This window comes from Silurus meridionalis, chromosome 11 (genome assembly GCF_014805685.1).
Source record: "Silurus meridionalis isolate SWU-2019-XX chromosome 11, ASM1480568v1, whole genome shotgun sequence".
NCBI classification, from domain to species: domain Eukaryota; kingdom Metazoa; phylum Chordata; class Actinopteri; order Siluriformes; family Siluridae; genus Silurus; species Silurus meridionalis.
Genome location: NC_060894.1, coordinates 12,228,160 through 12,247,500, shown reverse-complemented (window position 1 = coordinate 12,247,500; position 19,341 = coordinate 12,228,160). Strand labels below are relative to the sequence as shown.

At 40.8% G+C, this 19,341-nt stretch overlaps 1 protein-coding gene across 1 annotated transcript in view; it reads right to left on the bottom strand.

Annotated features, from left to right (window-relative positions):
• Positions 1–11,892, bottom strand: part of zcchc9 (zinc finger, CCHC domain containing 9) — a 19,421-nt gene extending 7,529 nt beyond the window's left edge. The window contains exons 1-6 of the mRNA XM_046861738.1: positions 11,733–11,892; positions 11,308–11,399; positions 2,014–2,381; positions 1,585–1,732; positions 1,092–1,184; positions 368–436 (exon numbers count right to left, since the gene is read on the bottom strand). Of these exons, the coding sequence (XP_046717694.1) occupies positions 368–436; positions 1,092–1,184; positions 1,585–1,732; positions 2,014–2,370 (667 nt within the window). The 5' untranslated portion in view covers positions 2,371–2,381; positions 11,308–11,399; positions 11,733–11,892. The remainder of the gene's footprint in view (positions 1–367; positions 437–1,091; positions 1,185–1,584; positions 1,733–2,013; positions 2,382–11,307; positions 11,400–11,732) is intronic.
• Positions 11,893–19,341: the final 7,449 nt, after the last annotated feature.

Here is a 19,341-nt window from a genome sequence, read left to right as displayed (position 1 = left end):
TCTCAGTAGCTTAACATTAGGAAAAACTCCAAAACGATATGATGAAAACCTTGAGAGGAGCCAGACTTAAAAGGGAAGCCATCCATAGTGGATAGTGCGATTATATACAGTATATATAATTCACTTCAATAACTGTACTATATCGTCAAATAGAGCAATTGTGTAACCAAGAAATTAATTGTGGTTTTACAGCTACATACAAGGGCTCACTTGAAAGTGGCCTGATTGTCGCCTTCTGATCGTCTCATAATCCACACAATCAAGAAGAGATCAACTCCAACTGAATGAGCACTACATATCTTGAAGTACCCCACACATTATAAACCTTTGTCTCTTCTCTGGTGAATCTGAGGAAAGACTAACTTACTTGAGGTCTGATGGTCTGGACAGTCCTTCTGAAAGTGTTCTACTGAACCACAAATTCGACAACAGCCACCTGTGCAATACAAAACAAAAAAGCGAACATATAATGGATAGCAAAATTTAGAGGGTTTTTTGATATAATGAAATCGAGGTAAATCATGTCAGATCAGTAATGTGCTACAGAAACCAAATGACTGTAAAACAACTACAGGAACATTAATGGAACCACTGAAGGAATATCTGTTTATAAATGGTCACTTTGGTGTGTGAGTGATATGCGCACATGGACTTTCTGCCATAAACTACACGTGTTGTCATTCTTGCTACTTGTCTTTGCAACTTAGCAGACCTGATTGGAAAAATCTACATGAATCCGTTAGTAATGATCACAAGTGTAAATGCGGCTTGCTGTATATATTCATATAATCCGGTTTCCCTATTTGGATGGCAAATACAGACTGCTGCCACCTGCTAGTATGGGCGAGTTCTGTTTTCTTATGCTCATGCAGAACCTACACGCTGTCAGCTGTAGTATGTCTGTGGTGTTCGCCCATGTACCTGCCTACTAATCGGCCTAATTTGCAGCATAATCGGCTGATGTCAATTAAGTTAAAAAAAAAAAGCTACAAATCTGTGCGATCAATCGGCCGACCTCTAGTCAGCTGTGACCTTTCCAAATCATGCCCAATCGATAAACTTTTCCACAGGTAAATTACAAGTTTAATTACCTGCAGCATAAAGTCCCTTTGGATTATCTGGGCAAGATCTGGATAGATGACCAGTCTTTCCACAAATGAAGCATTTGGCATATGGATAATCACCTGCAAAAAACACATTTTTTTTTATTCAGTACGTGTGATGCACCAGATTGCCCCAACCCCCACTCCATCACCCCGAATGCATTATACCATTTAAAATCTATCAGTGCCTTTAACTTAACTTTATACAAATGCTAAACAATATGATACAGGGTGAAACCTAAAAAGAAAAATCTGCTCTTACAAGATTAGATAAATGATTCATGGACAAACGATTAAAAAATTAATAAAACAATGTCGTATGTTCCACGCTGTATAATTTGTATTAAATTTTTTGGAATTAGACATTACGGTTTGCTGCCAATTAGATTAAAGCCTTTAAAACATCCGCTTATTTAAACTAAAAGTACTTACTCTTGAAAATTAATTTAAAACACTGTTTAAATCTACTCTACATTCTTACCCATAGCAGGGTCTACTTTTGCTCTACACCTTTGGATCTCATGTTCTGTAGAACCACAACGAAAGCAGATCCCTCTACCCATGTCCTCATCATCAGCTTTTGGGCAATCAGCCAATCCATGGCCAGGCTTCCTACAGTTGAAGCACACCTGAACATAACAAAAGGGTAAAAAAAAAAAAAATAATAATAATTTGTATAATTCACAAATGCAATATGTTCCCACAAAAAGGTTGGGCAATATTAAGAAAATTTATTAAATTCTGTTCAACACAAAAAGAAAAATACATAAAATGCATGTTATTTAATTTTAAAGATTCAAATAGAATAAAACAGTTATAAAGATCATAAATCTTTGAACAGTTATCAACGTTCTGCCATTTTTTTACCCAGCTGTACTTTCGATCACCATACATTCTTTAATCTACACACCATGATGTTCTTTGTTGCGTCCTGTCTCTTTAACCTTCGATTTTCACTTCTTTTGTTTTTTTTCAGAGCTATAGCCATAGCCTCACTTATGCCATGTTTCTCCGTGGCCATTCCTAGTCGTCCTTTAGGTAATTGCTGCCGCTTGTTTTTCATATAGTCCAAGAATCCATTTACATCATCAAGTTGTTTATTTTTGTTAGCTCTCTTTCCATTGGGGTGACAATGCGATGCATCATCCTGCAAAAAGCTGAATGAAGAGTTCCCGCTACCTGCTACGCCTGCTCTTAATTGGCGCCAAGATGCAGCATCTGCAGATTTGTGTTTTTGAACATTTTTGGCTCTTGCCCAGCGTGTCATAATGTCACTGTCTGTAAAGAGAAATACATGATAGATTCAATACTTTTAATTGTTAGATCTGTATCAATTAATTACTAAACTATATCAGATTAATTAGGTCAATATCTTAAAGAATAAAAAATAAATAAAAAAAAGGACAATATAGTATATATGGACATATGTATCAGAATCAAAATACTTTATTGCTCCCAAGGGGAATTGTTAGATTGTAATTGCTCACAGCACAATTAAAGAAAAATAAAGTAAAATAAGATCAATGTAAAACAAAATGTACTGTTGCTCGGTGTTCGTGTGTACAGAAAAGCCGAAGTGGTGAGCCTGGGGTGCTGATGTCTTTCCGAATGCAGCCTTGGGGCAGGCTTTTTCATTGTATTTCTTTTTTTATTTTACCTAGAACAAATTTTTGCATGCATATATATATATATATATATATATATATATATATATATATATATATATATATATATATATATATATATATATATATATATATATATATATATAAATAAAGAGTAAATATTATATATATATATATATATATATATATATATATATATATATATATATATATATATATATATATAAATTTTATAATAGTGGTGTAACGATAAGCTCGCGATACAATGTCTCATGCTTATGCAACTTCTCGTCCAGTATCAAGTATCAAGTCATTTTTGCGTACCCCTCTGCTCAAGAGTGTTGCTGTTATAGCCGCTTGTTGCTTGAGATTGCGCTCGAGCATATGAACTGAGCTGTTCCACCATGTAGTAACATCCTTAATAAGCTCACATCACAAGCATCTGTTGCTATGCCGTGGCAAAGCTGCCGAAGGTGGAACTGCGGTGAAAGAAAGCCACAACTTTTCTCACTTGACCAAGCAATCAACTAACATGGGGAAATTCAATACTGCTCGAGAAGCAAGATTCAAGTATGAGCAAAACACTTAATGAGGTTTCTCTTGCTGCCACCTCAATGTTGCATGCATTGTCAGTAACTATAGCAATGCTATTATGAGCCTTTTCAAGCTCCCACTCACGTATAGCCGCTTTTAAAACTTCGTCTGTTTGCAACATTATGTGTCAAAAAGCAAGCAAGTCTGAAGCACAAAACTTTTTATTTCCCATTTTGTGGCGATTACATGTGCAGTTACCAATGTAGCTCTGTACAGCTCGCAAAGTCCACCAGTCAGTTGTTATTGCTACATTCTCAGCCTTTTTTACACAATCTACATTTGCTTTAGCTCCATTATACAGTGCTGGAATTACCTTATGACTCAAGTGCGGGACTTATACGGGAATATACCTGGGCTTCAGTATTTTAACCAATTTGCAAAAGCCAATATTGTTGACCACAGAAAATGGTCTTTTGCCATTAAAACTCGGGTGCACCTGGTTATTTCTTCAGCTCTGTTACTCGATTGAGACCACGCTGCAGAAAAACTGTTGTATAGATGTTTTTCCCTTTACTCACCTTTTCGACCCCAGTTACTGTTTGTCGCTGCAGTACAGTTTTAAATGGCATGTCATGTTCGTAGTGTTCGTCATCGTAAAAAAGATACTGACATACACAGTGTTTACACATAGTTTGTGTTTTGTCTATTTTATTTTGACCATCCTGTCGAGTGACTGGTTCAAGTTCAGTTCAAGCAATTTCTCTGAATGCGACGCAGGTTGCGAGTAGGCACATATATGTGTGTTACCCGAATGGGGTCTAACAAATGCAAGCAATGTATTACTTTAAGTATTTACCATTTATTTAATTGTGTCATTTAATTTACTTTGTGCCAATTTAATTAGGTTCTCGATTTAATCAATAATAAAGTGTATTGGAATTAGATTTATTCTTTTTATTTTAGGTGTTTTTATGTTATATATAGAGTGGTGTGATTCCTGATACAGGGGTACCCCGCTTATCGACTTTAATCCGTTCCTTAAAACCTGGTCGAAAGGTCGAAAAGGTCGAAGAGCGAATGTAATTATCCCATAAGAAATAATGGAAAACCAATTAATCCGTTCCCGACCTCCACCGATACCCATTTATTAACATTTTTTGCCCTGTTTTTAGTAGTAATAATACTTGTACGTAAATAATACTGTATATAATTGGTTTGCAGCATAATGAGTGGAGGCAAAGCCGGAACACAGTTCGCTTTGGTTTAACGAAAACACAGAGTTTAACACAAAAACACACACACACGGCAGTCCATAGAATCCCGAAGAACGAGAGAGAGATATCCGTGGTACGCCGTGGTCCTGAAGGGGCGAGGTCCACGGGCGAACGCACAAGAGGAAAAAGGTAATCCAGGGTGCGCTTTGGAAAGAAAGCCGTGCAGCCGTGCAGAGCACGTGGAGTCCGGAAAGAAAGAAACGCATAGAAATACGTGTGACAAGGAAACCACAGACAAACATGCACCAAACACCTTCACATACCAACAATAACTGACAAGGAGTGTGGATAAATGAGGGGTTTATATAGGAGCTGGGGATGAGTGAATAATGAGCCCCAGGTGTGTATTGTTGAAGCCGGGGGATTCAGGGAAAGCGGAGGTTTTGACAGCCGCTGAAGGGGACGTGGCAGGTTGATAAGCGGGCATTTGGTCGTTCAGCGGGCGCAAATTTCGGTTGCAAACTGTTCACTAAGTCAAAAGGTCGATGTCCGAGCCGGTCGATAAGCGGGGTACCACTGTATATATTTTTGCATGTTTGTCATACTTTAATGTTTCAGATCATCTAACTACTTTAAATATTATTAAGATCGCAAAAGTGAACACAACATGCAGTTTTTAAATGAAGGTTTTTGTTATTGAGGGAAAACTAAATCCAAAACTACATGGCCCTGTGTGAAAAAGTGTTTGCACACTAAACCTAATAACTGGTTGGGTCACCCTTAGCAGCAACAACTGCAATCAAGCATTTCTGATCATTTGCAATGAGTCTGTTACAGTGCTGTGGAGGAATTTTCCCACTCCTCTATGCAGAATTGTTGTAATTCAGCCACATTGGAGGGTTTTCGAGCATGAACTGCCTTTTTAATGTCATGCCACAGCATCTCAATAGGATTCAGGTCACTTTGACTAGGCCACTCCAAAGTCTTCATTTTTGTTTTTCTTTAGCCATTCAGAGGTGGATTTGTGTTTCGGATTATTGTCCTGCTGCAGAACGCGAATTCGATTCAACTTGATGTCACAAACAGATGGCCAGACATTGTCCTTCAGGATTTTTTGGTAAACAGCAGAATTCATGGTTTCATTTATCACAGCAAGTCTTTTATGTCCTGAAGCAGCAAAACAGCCCCATCACACTACCACCACCATATTTTACTGTTGGTATGAGGTTCTTTTTCTAAAATGCGGTGTTACTTTTACACCAGACATAATGGGAGACACATCTTCCAAAGAAGTCCACAGAGTATTTTCGCAAAAGTCTTGGGGATCATCAAGATGTTTTTTGGCTAAACTGAGACGAGCCTGTATGTTCTTTTTGCTCAGCAGTTTTCGTCTTGGATCTCTGCCATGCAGACCATTTTTGCCCAGTCTCTTTCTTATGGTGGAGTCATGAACACTGACCTTAACTGAGGCAAGTAAGGCCTGCAGTTCTTTGGATGTTGTTGTGGGGTCTTTAGTGAGCTCTTGGATGAGTCGTTGCTGTGCTCTTGCAGTAATTTTGGTCAGCCAAGCCACTCCTGGGAAGGTTCTTCTCTGTTCCATGTTTTTCCCATTTGTGAATAATGGCTCTCACTGTGGTTCGCTGGAGTCCCAAAGCTTTAGAAATGGCTTTATAACCTTTTATAGACTGATAGTTCTCACTGATTTTTCTCTCATTTGTTTCTGAATTTCTTTGGATCTGGGCAGGATGTCTAGCTTTTGAGGATCTTTTGGTCTACTTCACTTTGTCAGGCAGGTCATATTTAAGAGATTTCTTGATTGTGAACAGATGTGGCAGTAATCAGGTCTGGGTACAGCTAGAGAAATTTAACTCAGGTGTGATAAAGCAAAGTTTTTTTCCCCCTCTATAATAAAAACCTCCATTTAAAAACTGCATGTTGTGTTCACTTGTGTTATCTTTTACTATGATTTAAATTAGTTTGATGATCTGAAACATTAAACATTGTGAAAACACTGAAACATTGTGACAAAAATGCAAAGTAATAATGAGTCGGGAAATGGGCAAACACGTGGTGTGTGTGTGTGTGTGTGTGTGTGTGTGTGTGTGTGTATATATACACAGTACAGACCCAACGTTTGGACACACCTTCTCAAAGAGTTTTCTTTATTTTCATGACTATGAAAATTGTAGAGTCACACTAAAGGCTTTAAAACTATGAATTAACACATGTGGAATTATATACACAACAAAAAAGTGTGAAACAACTGAAAATATGTCATATAGTAGGTTCTTCAAAGTAGCCACCTTTTGCTTAGATTACTGCTTTGCACACTCTTGGCATTCTCTTGATGAGCTTCAAGAGGTCGTCACCTGAAATGGTTTTTCACTTCACAGGTGTGCCCTGTCAGGTTTAATAAGTGTGATTTCTTGCCTTATAAATGGGGTTGGGACCATCAGTTGTGTTGTGCAGAAGTCAGGTGGATACACAGCTGATAGTCCTTCTAAATAGACTGTTACAATTTGTATTATGGCAAGAAAAAAGCAGCTAAGTACAGAAAAACGAGTGGCCATCATTACTTTAAGAAATGAAGGTCAGTCAGTCCAAAAAATTGGGAAAACTTTGAAAGTGTCCCCAAGTGCAGTCACAAAAACCATCAAGCGCTACAAAGAAACTGGCTCACATGCGGACCGCCCCAGGAAAGGAAGACCAAGAGTCACCTCTGCTGCGGAGGATAAGTTCATCCGAGTCACCAGCCTCAGAAATCGCAGGTTAACAGCAGCTCAGATTAGAGACCAGGTCAATGGCACACAGAGTTCTAGCAGCAGACACATCTCTACAACAACTGTTAAGAGGAAACTGTGTGAATCAGGCCTTCATGGTAGAATATCTGCTAGGAAACCACTGCTAAAGAAAGGCAACAAGCAGAAGAGACTTGTTTGGGCTAAAGAACACAAGGAATGGACATTAGACCAGTGGAAATCTGTGCTTTGGTCTGATGAGTCCAAATTTGAGATCTTTGGTTCCAACCACCGTGTCTTTGTGCGACAGAAAAGGTGAACGGATGGACTCTACATGCCTGGTTCCCACCGTGAAGCATGGAGGAGGAGGTGTGATGGTGTGGGGGTGCTTTGCTGGTGACACTGTTGGGGATTTATTCAAAATTGAAGGCATACTGAACCAGCATGGCTACCACAGCATCTTGCAGCGGCATGCTATTCCATCCGGTTTGCCTTTAGTTGGACCATCATTTATTTTTCAACAGGACAATGACCCCAAACACACCTCCAGGCTGTGTAAGGGCTATTTGACCAAGAAGGAGAGTGATGGCGTGCTGCGCCAGATGACCTGGACTCCACAGTCACCTAGCCTGAACCCAATCGAGATGGTTTGGGGTGAGCTGGACCGCAGAGTGAAGGCAAAAGGGCCAACAAGTGCTAAGCATCTCTGGGAACTCCTTCAAGATTGTTGGAAGACCATTTCAGGTGACTACCTCTTGAAGCTCATCATGAGAATGCCAAGAGTGTGCAAAGCAGTAATCAAAGCAAAAGGTGGCTACTTTGAAGAACCTAGAATGTGACATTTTTCAGTTGTTTCACACTTTTTTGTTATGTATATAATTCCATGTGTTAATTCATAGTTTTGATGCCTTCAGTGTGACTCTACAATTTTCATAGTCATGAAAATAAAGAAAACTCTTTGAATGAGAAGGCATGTCCAAACTTTTGGTCTGTACTGTATATAAGGCAGTTACTTGATAACAGTGGTGAGTTCACTGTAGGGTAGGGTGTACTCACGTTTGTTGGCAGCTATTTTGACAATAATGGCTGTATGTTGAGTTAATTTTAGAGGACAGTAAATCTGTACTGTTATACAAGCTGCACATTGACTACTTTAAAATATATCCAGTTTTCACTTCTATATAGTCTTGTCCCTTGAAAATTTGTATTGTCTCTTGAGAAGATATACTAAAATGGTTGCTGAAATGTGAGGGTTGTACTCACCTTTGTGAGATACACTAATAAATACACACATACACAATGAAAATACAGCACATTTTATATATTACTGATTTATTAATTTTTTTTTTACTTTCCTTAATTTTGGTATGTAGTTGTTTGAAGTCTGTACTAAAAGTGGAGGTACAAGTGTTGAACTGGAGGCAGGATCATGAGTCACTGATGTACCTGAGTAGCAAAGGCTATTTGTCTGTTCCAATCCCACATAGCTGCTGTAGTACACATTAAGGAAAATGTTCATGTTGGCTATGACAGAAAGGTGTCAGAACAAACAGTACAGCACAGTTTGCTGTGGAACAGTCCTTGCTGATATAAATCCACCATCAAAAGCTCCTACAATGGTAAGTAAACTTACATTTGGAATTACCAAGCATAGCTTGCTTGGAGAAGATAACAGAATCTTGGCGACGTTCTGCCTAAAAACCTGGGTCCTGGCATTCATTAATGCCTTGACATATACAACAGTGACCTGCCCACTATGTTGTACTTCAAGGCAAAGGTGTTTAGTGGTAAGTGTGATAGGGGTATTTTCCAATTGATTTAAAGCAGAAATCATTGCTACTGAATCAGGCAAAATGCAGAAAGTGTGCATGATTACATAGTCTTCTTCTTCTTCTTTCGGCTGCTCCCATTAGGGGTCGCCACAGCGGATCATCCGTCACCATACCACCCTGTCCTCTACATCTGCCTCTTTCACACCAACTACCTGCATGTCTTCCCTCACCACATCCATGAACCTCCTCCTTGGCCTTCCTCTTTTCCTCCTACCTGGTGGCTCCATCTTCAGCATTCTTCTACCAATATAATTCATGTCCCTTCTCTGCACATGTCCAAACCATCTCAATCTCGCCTCCCTCACCTTGTCACCAAAACATCCTACATGTGATGTCCCTCTAATAAACTCATTTCTAATCTTGTCCATCCTCGTCACTCCCAACGAAAACCTTAACATCTTCAGCTCTGCTACCTCCAGCTCCACCTCCTGTCTTTTACTCAATGCCACTGTCTCTAATCCATACAACATCGCAGGTCTCACCACAGTCCTATAAACTTTCCCTTTCATTCTTGCAGATACCCTACTATCACAAATCACTCCTGTCACTCTTCTCCACCCACTCCACCCTGCCTGCACTCTTTTCTTTACTTCTCTAACACACTCTCCATTACTTTGCACTGTTGACCCCAGGTACCTGAACTCCTCCACCTTCTCCACCTCTTCTCCCTGCAACCGCATCACTCCACTGCCCTTCCTCTCATTCACACACATGTACTCTGTCTTACTCCTACTGACTTTCATTCCCCTTCTCTCCAGCGCATATCTCCACCTCTCCAGGCTCTTCTCAACCTGCTCTCTACTCTCACCACAAATCACAATATCATCTGCAAACATCATAGTCCAGGAGACTCCTGTCTGACCTCGTCCGTCAACCTGTCCATCACCACTGCAAACAGGAAAGGGCTCAGGGCCGATCCTTGATGCAGTCAACCTTCACTCTGAACCAGTCTGTTGTACCTACTGCACACTTCACTGCCGTCACACTGTCCTCATACATGTCCTGCACCACCCTTACATACTTCTCTGACACACCTGACTTCCTCATACAATACCACAACTCCTCTCTTGGCACTCTGTCGACGCTTTCTCTAAATCCACAAATACACAATGCAATTCCTTCTGTCCTTCTCTATACTTCTCCATCAACATCCTCAAAGCAAATAAGGCATCTGTGGTGCTCTTCCTCGGCATGAAACCATACTGTTGCTCACAGATGGTCACCTCTTCTCTCAGCCTGGCTTCCACTACTCTTTCCCATAACTTCATGGTGTGACTGATCAACTTAATTCCCTTGTAGTTACTGCAGGTCTGCACATCTCCCTTATGCTTAAAGATCGGTACCAGCACACTCCTTCTCCATTCCTCAGGCATCCTCTCCCCTTCCAGAATCTTGTTAAACAATCTGGTTAAAAACTCCACTGCCATCTCTCCTAAACATCTTCACGTATGTCATCTGGTCCAACCGACTTTCCATTCTTCATCCTCTTAATCGCTGCTCTCACTTCCTCCGTACTAATCCTATCTACATCCTGCTTCACCAACTCCACATCCTCCAACCTTCTCTCTCTGTGATTTTCCTCATTCAGCAGCTGCTCAAAATACTCCCTCCACCTTCTCAACACACTCTCCTCACTAGTCAACACATTTCCATCTCCATCCTTTATTGCTCTAACTTGCAGTACATCCTTCCCAGCTTGGTCCCTCTGCCTGGCCAATCGGTATAACTCCTTTTCTCCTTCCTTAGTGTCCAACCTCTCATACAGCTCCTCATATGCCTTTTCCTTGGCTTTCGCCACATCCCTTTTTACCTGCTGCCGCATCTCCTTGTACTCCTGCCTACTTTTCTCATCACTCTGTCGATCCCACTTCTGTTTTGCCAACCTCTTTCCCCTAATGCTTTCCTGCACTTCCTCATTCCACCACCACGTCTCCTTGTCTTGCTTTCTACATAGATTGCATGATTACATAGTCTATTACACCATATTGTTTGGGAATCAATACAAAAAAAATCAAATTTTTTTTATAAGGAAATGTTTGGGACATTAAATATTTGACAATTATAAACTGAACAAGTGCCGTGACATCAGATGTGTGTGCGATAGAATACATACATCTAGCCTAGATTTAAATGTATATATTATAACCGTAGCTAACACAAGCTAATGCGGTACCCACTAAAGTTAGTACACGGGAAAAATATGAGCAACAAAAAAATGTTTATAATGAGAAGAGAGGACATATACTTTTAAATGCACTTACCAAATTGAAAGTTCACGTGCTCTTCTTCTTCTCGTGGTGTTTTATGGCGGTTTGGCAGACCAACGAAAGGTGCATTACCGCCACCTACTGATCTGGAGTGTGGAGCGAACACAGAATAGGGGGAAAAAAGAGAAAGAAAGAGAAAGAAAAAAAAAACCTTTACAAAAGTTTACAGAAATAAATAACTACCTATATTCTGTCTATAGTCCCTGTATTCTTAAGGTACTCAAATAACAGTTCAAGAGATCTTGATTGCCCATACTCGCATCCCAACAGTACCTTCAAAGAGATATTGCCCACTCCTATCCACCCTAATTCCTGAATCAACTGGAACCTGTCCCTTTCATATGCAGGACACTTATACAGAATGTGTCTCACTGTTTCCAGTTCCCCACACTTGTCACATTCACCCGATTCATGCTTACCTATTCTAAAGAGATAATTGTTTAATGCAGCGTGTCCAATTCTTAGCCGTGTGATGATAACATCCTTCCTCCTATTTCCCAATCTTGTTCACGTGTTCGCTGTGTAACGGCTATTTTGTTCCGTACCCCAGCTTTCGACTGCAGTAAACTAATTTCACTTCCGGGGTTCCATGTAAGCTAAATTAAAGTCTCCTAGTGCAAATAGGAAATTAAATTGTTAATAATGAAACCGGTTAAGAAGCCTTAACGTCGTAAACGTTCAGATTTATTAAAGTGTTCATTATTTTCAAAATGTTAGTTGGTACAAAACATTTTTCCCTGCTGCCAAACACGTAAATACAGACGTGTGTAAATCATCCGGAAGTGTTCTTTCAGGCAGATTGATGGCATTGCGTTTTAATGACAAAGTTTGTTATAGTAATATATAAAATAAAACTTATGATTAATACTAATTATGCAATTGTAAAAAGTTATTTGTAACAGAAATGAATAAAAACAGGCATGCGATCCGTTTCTGTTATAGCTTTTTAATTATTATTATTATTATTATTATTATTATTATTATTATTATTATCATTATTATAAATTATTATTATTCTAACCACTAATAGGAACTACTTCAAGCTTAAAAAATTGTTTGGTGTATGACCAATAAAATTCAAAGACCAAAAGGCATTATAACAGTGCACATTTTTTATGACTAAGCAATTGCATGATTTGGCAGACGGGTATGCTTAGTGGGTGTATTTATAGACTGCAGAATTATTTGCTAAAAATTCGGACTTGGTTGGCAACAGTGTATTGTGGCACGAGTGATAATGGAAAGAAGTGATGGCTGCTCCAATTAGGGGGCGCCACAGCGGATCACCAGTCTCCATACTACTCTTTCCTCCACATCTGCCTCTTTCAAACCAACTTTGAAATCAACTAATTTTTCCCTTAAAATGATACATTTTCTCAGTTTAAACATTTGATATGTCATCTATGTTGTATTCTTCTTTTTCTTATTATTATTTCGGCTGCTCCCATTAGGGGTCGCCACAGCAGATCATCCGTCTTCATACCACCCTGTCCTCTACATCCGCCTCTTTCACACCAACTACCTGCATGTCTTCCTTCACCACATCCATGAACCTCCTTTTTGGCCTTCCTCTTTTCCTCCTGCCTGGTGGCTCCATCCTCAGCATTCTCCGATATACCCCATGTCCCTCCACTGCACATGTCTAAACCATCTCAATCAGGCCTCTCATTTTGTCCCCAAAACATCCTACATGCACTTTTCCTCTAATTAACTCATTTCTAATCCTGTTCATCATCGTGACTCCCAATGAAAATCTCAACATCTTCAGCTCTGCCACCTCCAGCTCCACCTCGTGTCTTTTAGCCAATGCCACTGTCTCTAAACCATACAACATAGCAGGTCACTCTTGCAGATACTCTTTTATCACAAATCACTCCTGTCACTTTTCTCCACCCACTCCACCCTGCCTGCACTCTTTTCTTCACTTCTCTCCAATACTTTGCAGGTACCCCAGGTACCTAAACTCATCCACCTTCTCCACCTCTTCTTACTGCAACCACACCACTCCACTGACCTCCCTCTCATTCACACACATGTACTCTGTCTTGATTTTTGGTGAGAGTAGTGAGCAGGTTGAGAAGAGCCTGGAAAGGTGGAGGTACGTGTTGGAAAGAAGGAAATGAAAGTCAGCAGGAGACTGAACCTTGATGACCAAACCTTGATGCAATCCAACCTTCACCTTCAACCAGCATGTCGTTCCTACTGCACACTTCACTGCTGTCACACTGTCCTCATACATGTCCTGCACCACCCTCACATACTTCTCTGACACACCTGACTTCCTCATACAATACCACAACTCCTCTCTTGGCACTCTGTCGTACGCTTTCTCTAAATCCGCAAATACACAATGCAATTCCTTCTGTCCTTCTCTATACTTCTCTATCAACATTCTCAAAGCAAATAATGCATCTGTGATGCTCTTCCTCGGCATGAAACCATACTGTTGCTCACAGATTGTCACCTCTTCTCTCAGCCTGGCTTCCACTATTATTGCATTATATAACTTCCACATCATTGCATTCTGTTTTTATTTACAATTTGTAGTGTCCCAACGTTTTTGGAATTGGGTTTGTATATATAAGTATATATGTCTAATTATTTATTATTCATTAATTTAGTTCACTGCTGTTACCTCATACAAAATCTGTTCTATAATTCTGTATCTGCCTATACAAACTTTTTATATTGCATTGACAATCGAAACAATTGATGAGCGGGGAAGAGAAACGGTATTTTGATTCCTCTGCATGTCTACACATATGGTGACATTAACCATATTAACCAAATAAAAACCTTGAACACCATTCACTGTTTTGCACTCCTACTAAGGAGGCATCTGTCATTATCACTTTCCAAAACATGATCGCTCCGAGGGGGTCCCATGAGCGCTCCTCCAGCGGCAGAGAACTGCTATGCATGTGCAGCAGAGATTGTGCAGCAAGCTGAGATGAAGAGATAAAATCCACCTAATGAACGCCCTCATTCTCAGAAGGCCTAGAGGCAGGACAGCCAAAGTGCATGAGGCAGTTCAAAAAAGAAGGATACGCTTCTGCGACACGCGTGCAACCCAAGCCCGAGAATATGAATATGAAGTTGCTTTTGCTGTGCGAACTACAGATGGGCACTCACTGTTTGCGGGGCCTCCGTTTTTTGCACAAGGGAACATGGAGCATGCAACTAGCATAATTTACAGTGACCTTTGGCAACTAGACATTGATATGTCATGTGACCTTACAAGGTTGCCAATTAATGCAAATTGTGAAGGGAGTGAAGACAATAAAGCATTCTTGCATCATGCACTGAGAAGCCGCTTACTAGAGACATCATGGTACAGTGACTAGCGACTGGAAAAAAAGTTTTAATGCTAAAATGTAATGTAATGAGCAGCTAAAACACAGACTGGTTCTTCTGATTCCCTTTTTGGCATTGATTACCACCAACATCAGCAAGCTGTCTACATTTGTAAGAGGCACTTGTGTATATTTAAACATTTTAATGTAAGTACCCGAACCAGGATGCATAGTGAGCAGCTAAAAAGTCACAAATAAAGTGATTCATGAAGTAGAAACTGCTTGTGTAGACATTGTTGCTGGCAAAGTCATTTTGAGGTGAATGTTGGTGTTTTTGAATGCAATGAGGTAATAAAAATACATCACAAAAACTCATAAATATTTTTACATTTTCAATTGCCAATGTAATTTCACAGATATGGGGAGAAAAACACACAAAGAAACTGACTTTTATGAGTTTTATTGCAGCATCAGATTAAATTATTTTCTTCCAAACTTATTGCTGTCTTTTTCTTATTAACTGTAATTATAACAACATTTATTTTACCCAGCCATTAGGGAGGCACAAGCCAGTGCACTCTTAGTGCCGGTCCCAAGTCCGGATAAATAGGGAGGGTTGCGTTAGGAAGGGCATCCAGCGTAAAACATGTGCCAAATCGAATATGCGGATCACAAATAAGAATTTCATACCAGATCGGTCGAGGCCCGGGTTAACAACAACCGCCACAGGTATCGTTAGCCGACAGGGTACTTGTGGAAAATGGGCTACTGTTGGCCAAAGGAGGAAAAGGAGAGGAGGAAGACGTCTACAGAGACAGCAGGAAAAGGGGAAGTGTAGGAGAGTGGAGGTTCGGGTTGGTAATTTAAATGTTGGTACTATGATTGGTAAAGGGAGAGAGATAGCTGATATGATGGAAAGGAGAAAGGTAGATATGTTGTGTGCTCAGGAGACCAAGTGGAAAGGGAGTAAGGCCAGAAACATTGGAGGTGGGTTTAAACTGTTCTATTATGGTGTGGATGGAAAGAGAAATGGTGTAGGGGTGAGTCTGAAGGAATAGTACAGTAAGAGTGTAGTGAAGGTGAAGAGAATTTCTGATAGGGTGATGAACGTGAAGCTGGAAGTTGAAGGATGATGATAAATGTCATCAGTGCTTATGCTCCACAAGTCGGCTGTGAGATGGAGGAGAAGGAAAGATTCTGGAGTGAATTAGATGAAGTGGTAGATGTTGTACCTAGGAAGGAACGATTGGTGATTGGGGCAGACTTTAATGGGCATGTTGGTGAAGGGAACAGAGGTGATGAGGAGGTGATGGGTAGGGATGGCCTTAAGAAGCGGAATGTGGAAGGGCAGATGGTGGTGGATTTTGCTAAAAGGATGGAAATGGCAGTGGTAAATGCGTATTTTAAGAAGAAGGAGGATCATAGGGTGACCTATAAGAGTGGAGGAAGGTGCACACAGGTGGACTATGTTCTATTTAGGAGATGCAACCTGAAGGAGATTGGAGACTGTAAGGTGTTTGCAGGGGACAGTGTAGCTAGACAGCATCGGATGGTGGTCTGTAGGATGGTTTTGGTGGTGAAGAAGAACAGGAGGAGAGTGAGGACTGAAAGAAGCATAAGATGGTGGAAGCTGAAGGAGGAAGAGTATAGTGTGAGGATCATGGAAGAGGTCAGAGAGGGGCTCGGTGGTGGTGAAAAGGTGTTGGATGATTGGGCAACTACTGCAGGAGTGATGAGGATGGCAGCTAGAAAGGTACTTGGTGTGACATCTGGAAATAGAAAGGAAGACAAAGAGACGTGGTGGAATTAGGAAGTGCAGGAGAGCATAAGGAGAAAGAGGTTGGCAAAACAGAAGTGGGATCGACAGAGTGATGAGAAAAGTAGGCAGGAGTACAAGGAGATGCGGCAGCAGGTAAAGAGGATGTGGCAAAGCCAAGGAAAAGGCATATGAGGAGCTGTATGAGAGGTTGGACACTAAGGAGGAGAAAAGGCTTTGTACCGATTGGCCAGCAGAGGGACCGAGCTGGGAAGGATGTACTGCAAGTTAGAGCAATAAAGGATGGAGATGGAAATGTGTTGACTAGTGAGGAGAGTGTGTTGAGAAGGTGGAGGAGTATTTTGAGCAGCTGATGAATGAGGAAAATCAGAGAGAGAAGGTTGGATGATGTGGAGTTGGTGAAGCAGGATGTAGATAGGATTAGTAAGGAGGAAGTGAGAGCGGCGATTAAGAGGATGAAGAGTGGAAAGTCGGTTGGACCAGATGACATACCAGTAGAAGCGTGGAGATGTTTAGGAGAAATGCAGTGGAGTTTTTAAGCAGATTGTTTAACAAGATTCTGGAAGGTGAGAGGATGCCTGAGAAATGGAGAAGGAATTTGCTGGTACCGATATTTAAGATGTGCAGACCTGCAGTAACTACAGGGGAATTAAGCTGATCAGTCACACCATGAAGTTATGGGAAAGAGTAGTGGAAGCCAGGCTGAGAGAAGAGGTGACCATCTGTGAGCAACAGTATGGTTTCATGCTGAGGAAGAACACCACAGATGCTCTATTTTCTTTGAGAATGTTGATAGAGAAGTATAGAGAAGGACAGAAGGAATTGCATTGTGTATTTGTGGATTTAGAGAAAGCGTATGACAGGGCGCCGAGAGAGGAGTTATGGTATTGTATGAGGAATTCTGGTGTGTCAAATGTGAGGGTGGTGCTGGAAATGTATGAGGACAGTGTGACAGCAGTGAAGTGTGCAGTAGGAAAGACAGACTGGTTCAGGGTGAAGGTTGGACTGCATCAAGGATCGGCCCTGATCCCTTTCTTGTTTGCAGTGGTGATGGACAGGTTGACGGACGAGGTCAGACAGGAGTCTCCCTGGACTATGATGTTTGCAGATGACATTGTGATTTGTGGTGAGAGTATTGAGCAGGTTGAGAAGAGCCTGGAGAGGTGGAGATATGCGCTGGAGAGAAGGGGAATGAGTCAGTAGGAGTAAGACAGAGTACATGTGTGTGAATGAGAGGGAGGGCAGTGGAGTGGTGCGGTTACAGGGAGAAGAGGTGGAGAAGGTGGAGGAGTTCAGGTACCTGGGGTCAACAGTGCAAAGTAATGGAGAGTGTGTTAGAGAAGTGAAGAAAAGAGTGCAGGCAGGGTGGAGTGGGTGGAGAAGAGTGACAGGAGTCATTTGTGATAGTAGGTTATCTGCAAGAATAAATTATGAGTTATATTGGTAGACGATGGAGCCACCAGGAAGGAGGAAAAGAGTAAGACCAAAGAGGTGGTTTATGGATGTGTTGAGGGAAGACATGCAGGTAGTTGGTTTGAACGAGGCAGATGTAAAGGACAGAGTATTATGGAGCTACTAATGGAAGCAGCCAAAAGAAGAAGAAGAAGAATGAGGAAAAAACTGCAAAAAGCAATAAGTGTGGAAGAAAATTATTTAATCAAATGCTGCAAAAAACTAGCAATGCAGTTGTCACTAATCTTTGACACATTTTTTTTTTTTTTTACCATTTATCAATCACCTTTTTTTTAAAAAAGTTATTAAATTCAGTAATAAAACTGGCAATTAAAATTTTTAATCCTCAATTTAAAAAGATTTTGTAGTTTTGATCAGAATTGAGGTTGATTAACATATTTAAGCCCTCAGTGGTGAGATCCTCTCGATGTGACCCCACCAACCCCTCCACATCTTGCGAATTCACTTCCAGATGAAGATCTGTGCAGAGACGCAAAATCTCTTCCACGACCTTCTCCTCCTCCTCAAACCCCTCGAAGTCTCGCTTTGCAACGACTGATGGCAGCAACTTCTTCCATGCCGAGTTGAGAGTCCTGATGGTGACTTCCTTCCATGCCATATCTATTAGTTGAATACACTGATAGATACTGAAGTGGTCTTTCCAGTACTCTTTCAGGGTCAAGTTGCTGGAATTGGTCATGTTAAAACACTTACGAAACAGGTGTTTCGTGTAGAGTTTTTTGAAGTTGGCTATGACCATCTGGTCCATAGGCTGAATGAGGGAGGTCGAATTTGGTGGCAGAAATTTGACTGTAATCCAGTCAAACTCAGCCTCCAGCTCATCGCCTAAATCTGGAGGATGTGCCGTTGCATTGTCCAGGACAAGCATGCATTTCAACGGCAAACCTTTCTCCTGGAGATATTTTTTAACCCATGGGGCAAACACTTTCCGCACCCATTCCCTGAATAGTTCACGGTTGACCCAAGCTCTAGGGTTTGCACGCCACAACACTCGTAATTTGTCTTTGCAACCATTGTGCTTTTTAAATGCCCTTGGATTTTCTGAGTGGTAAACTAAAAGGGGATTAACCTTGCAGTCACCACTTGCGTTCACACAAAGCAGAAGAGTGAGTCTGTCTTTCATGGGTTTGTGACCCGGCATGGATTTTTCCTCTTTTATTATGAAAGTTCTGTTGGGCATTTTTTTCCAGAAAAGCCATGTCTCGTCGCAGTTGAAGATTTGCTGCGAGACATAGTTTTCCTCACTAATAAACTTTGCAAAGTCCTGTACAAACTGTTCTGCTGCTTTGTTAGCAGCACTTGCTGCTTCTCCATGACGAACAACACTATGAATACCGCGTCTTTCCTTAAACCTACAAAACCACCCCATGAGATGCACCAAAGGCACTTTGTCTATGTCGTCTTTTGTCAGATTTTTGTAAATTTCTTTCACTTTTTCACAAATTATTGCCTGATCAACACTATCATCCACGCGCTGTTTCTCTT